Source organism: Microtus ochrogaster, unplaced genomic scaffold, assembly GCF_000317375.1.
Source record: "Microtus ochrogaster isolate Prairie Vole_2 unplaced genomic scaffold, MicOch1.0 UNK50, whole genome shotgun sequence".
Taxonomy (NCBI): Eukaryota; Metazoa; Chordata; class Mammalia; order Rodentia; family Cricetidae; genus Microtus; species Microtus ochrogaster.
Window position 1 is genome coordinate 1,901,522 of NW_004949148.1, and position 4,195 is coordinate 1,905,716.

The following is a 4,195-nucleotide window of genomic DNA, read 5'->3' on the forward strand; positions in this document are numbered from 1 at the left end:
GAGAGACATCTGTCCAAAGTCCTGTCCAACTGTCAAAACATCCTGATATGTGCTGCTACTCCGCACCGTGCTCTCCACTCTCTCACTTAAAGCGCTAACCTTTTCCCGTTTGTGCTTTCACCTGGACTAAGTAAATAGCTTCTAACCACTCTTCTTCCCACCCCTCTCTTCTTGGTATCCAAGATGAGAACAGCAGGGAGGCAAAAGGTTAGTTATAATGTACCAGAGTAAATGGATATACGACCTAAAGTGGAGTGATTTCCACAGCTGGCCTCTGCACTCCTCTCATCTGCTCTGGCAACTCTCTCACCCTTTGACCTAACTCCCATGAGCTCCATCCCTGGAAAATTCCACTGCCAAATGCTGAACTCATCTCTTCTCAGAGACAACCTGGACTCTACAGGATGAACAAGTCTGTCAGTCATTACTTAATAACCAGAGACATAGCCCACCAGTATGGAAACAGCACCGTACCCACAAAACAACAATTAGAGATGGGAAATTGGCTCCCTTCTAACCCAAATGGTAGTTATTAACAATTCTTTGCCTTGTCTTTACTGTCCTTCTGAATCCATGAATTGACATCCAAGGGAGAAGAACCAGGGAAGGTGTACATCCTATTTGAGAGAATTGGCCTTTGAAGTGATGGGAATTAAAAAAAAAGCTTAAATATGTGGTAACACCCCGCAAAGGATGCTGAGCCTCTCACTTCTCACTTCAACTGATTACGATCATTTTTCTTGATTAAAAGCAATCATAATAGTAACTGAGAATTATTTATTAAGCAAATGTTTAATTAAGCTGAGATTAGTTACTAATCTAGCAGTTGAAGCTTAGGAAGAAGTCAAAGTTTAATATGAAGCTATGGAGGGAGAAAAGTATGATTAGAGCTAATTAAATCTTCTGTCAGACAGGAAGCCTTGACGAAGGTCCCTATCCCTTCATAGCCCTTGAAGCATCAATGAAGGGAGGGGGTTCCAATGGACAGTGTGTACCAGGTACTTGGGAGTTGCCTAGTAACGTGGATGGTAGAGGGGGAGGGACTAGCGCAGGGCCAGGGGACAGATTTGCTCAGAGATTGCTGCCTTCAGAAAGCTAGAAAAGCAGGAGGCTGAGGACCGAAAAGGAGAGGATGAGTAATCCTAATGACATCAGGAACCCAAAGATGGCATGCTGCCACGCTGTACTGCCAGTAAGGGCCAGAACTGTGCTGGGGCTCTGAACCTGCAGCACATCTTATCCTGTCCCATGAGAATTTGAGCTCGAGATTCAGCATGCCCTTATAAGTGGAAGTTCTGCTACCTCAAGCCATGGAGTCATCTTTCTCATTTGGAGTGATCCTTGCCGTCCTGACCGTCCTCATCATTGCTGTTAATGCACTAGTAGTCGTGGCTATGCTGCTCTCAATCTACAAGAATGATGGTGTTGGTCTTTGCTTCACCTTGAATCTGGCTGTAGCAGATACCTTGATTGGCGTGGCTATCTCGGGGCTCGTTACAGACCAACTTTCCAGCTCTGCTCAGTACACACAGAAGACCATGTGTAGCCTTCGGATGGCATTTGTCACTTCTTCCGCAGCTGCCTCTGTCCTCACAGTCATGCTGATTGCTTTTGACAGATACCTTGCAATTAAGAAGCCCCTCCGTTACTTCCAGATCATGAACGGGCTTGTGGCTGGAGCATGCATTGCAGGACTGTGGTTTGTATCTTACCTTATCGGCTTCCTCCCGCTTGGAGTCCCCATATTCCAGCAGACCACCTACTATGGGCCCTGCACCTTCTTTGCGGTGTTTCACCCAAGGTTTGTGCTGACCCTCTCCTGTGCTGGCTTCTTCCCAGCTGTGCTCCTCTTTGTCTTCTTCTACTGTGACATGCTCAAGATTGCCTCTGTGCATAACCAGCAGATCCGAAAGATGGAACACGCAGGAGCCATGGCTGGAGCTTGCCGGCCCCCACGGCCTGTCAGTGACTTTAAGGCTGTCCGTACTGTGTGTATTCTCATTGGGAGCTTCACTCTGTCCTGGTCTCCTTTTCTCATCACTGGTATTGTGCAGGTGGCCTGCCAGAAGTGCTGCCTCTACCAAGTGCTGGAAAAGTACCTGTGGCTCCTTGGAGTTGGCAACTCCCTGCTTAACCCACTCATCTATGCCTACTGGCAGAGGGAGGTTCGGCAGCAGCTCTACCACATGGCCCTGGGAGTGAAGAAGGGCTTTGCCTCAATCCTCCTCCTTCTCTCAGCCAAGAATGGTGGTCCAGAGAGGCCCAGAGAAAGATCCTATCACATCGTCACTATCAGCCACCCAGAGCTCGATGGCTAAGATGGTAAGAAAGAAAAGTTTCTAAAGTGTCTTTCCCATCCTCATTCTAGATCCCAGCTAAGAATTAATATATTACACCCCAAAATGAGAGAGCTTGCCTCAGCAAATTGACCACCCAACCTCCCACATCCCACACCCTCAGAATAAGGCAAATGAGGATGGATCCTGACTTTCATCCAAAGTCAGTTTCTGCACCTGCAAATCTTCACCCTTTCCTTTTCTTTGGAAATAGGCCTGTTTCCTAGACAGCTGTACTTGCTTCCAGGATGTTACTGCTGAAAATATCAGATCCTGTTTTTATTATAGCAGAGCAAAGTTGTCCAATAGAAATGTAATGTAAAGTGCATACATTTTAATGTTCTAGTAAACCATGTTAAGAGGCAAAAGCAATATAGAGTTTTTTAAGTCTCAGGCTTTGATTTCTAAATTCTTATTTTAATTGTACATATCTATGTAGTACAATGTGATACTTCAAGTGGCCTGTTACTGATCAAATCACAGTAACATTTGCATCACCTTAAACATGAATATCGATGCTTTATTTAACCCAGTATATTCAAAACATTAATTCAACATTTAATCGATATGAAAATTACTTCTTTCATACCAAGCTTTAAAATCAGGTGTGTATTTTACAGACAATCTCAGTTCAAACTAACCATATGTCAAATGCTCAAGACCTGTAAATAGCTGTAAGACAGCATGGCACTGGGGAGACCAGGCACTTTTCTCGGTAACTATTTATTTGGGTGATTTACTACAACAATGACTCCCATCAAACAGAGTTCCTGCCTTCCCTAATGCGTATCACATTATACATAGCAAGTTTACTCTGAACACAGGAATCCAGATCATAGAACCCAATGCTTGCCCTTACTCATGGGGCTCAAAACAATGTTTCTTTAGTAAATTCCCTCTTTAGTGATTATTTCTGCTATTAACATCCTTTTCAACTCTCTAGTGCCCCTTCCCTTCTGTTGCCTCCTATGTCACTGGTGGCTACCTGCTTATGAAAATGCAGAACCACCAATTGAGACACTGTAAGGGAAGAAAGAGAAAAAGAGGTAGGTCCCAAGATAGGCACTGCCAAGCTCTGAAAACTGAACTCACCTTGCTCCTCAGAGCTACATGTTCCTGGATTTATTCTGAGATGTGAATCTTCCTAAGCAACTCAGTCATCCAAAATGCACCAAATTTGCACAGGAAACCAGCCTATCCCTTTCTTCTGGGTAGTACAGAATATGACAGTGTTGAAGGCTGAAGCTGTAGCTGCCTAATAGGACACTTGCCTAGCAACAGACAAAGCTCCTGGGTTCCATCCTCAGTCCCTCCGCAAGCAAATGCCCATGCTTCAAGCTAGGACTTATGCTTCAGGTCCCTTGGGCAGCCCTGACAGCAAAAGTCAAGGGCAGAATTGGGTCCAGAAACTTAGGAACCACACTGTGCTTCCCTCTAAGTCCTTTCTCACCCTTCTGGTCTCCACTATGCAATATTAGATATGGCTCTCAGAACACTAGGCTTAATAACCTTAATAACCTTAATAACCCCTCCCCCCAAATACTTAGTTGCTAACAAAAGGTGGCATGAAGAAAGGAAAACAGTTTGGGTTAACTTTTCTGGGATTTGGACTTTAAACACCCTGAAATGTTATTCCCCCTACTAGCTTTAAAATGATGGCTGGATGTGTCCAATGTGCAAAGGCTCATTCCAAGACACCATTGGAATTCTTCACTCGAATCTGAAATACCATGCAGAAGCCATTCTGCTCTCCACAGGATGGTTTTCTTTTCTTTTCTTTCTTTCTTTCTTTCTTTCTTTCTTTCTTTCTTTCTTTCTTTCTTTCTTTCTTTCTTTCTTTCTTTCTTTCTTTCTTATTT

At 44.2% G+C, this 4,195-nt stretch overlaps 1 protein-coding gene across 1 annotated transcript; it reads left to right on the top strand.

Annotated features, from left to right (window-relative positions):
* The first annotated feature begins 1,310 nt into the window (after positions 1-1,310).
* Gpr119 (G protein-coupled receptor 119) lies at positions 1,311-2,318 on the top strand. The gene has a single exon (XM_026777246.1). It carries the CDS (start codon positions 1,311-1,313, stop codon positions 2,316-2,318), a length of 1,008 nt encoding a protein of 335 aa, XP_026633047.1.
* Positions 2,319-4,195: the final 1,877 nt, after the last annotated feature.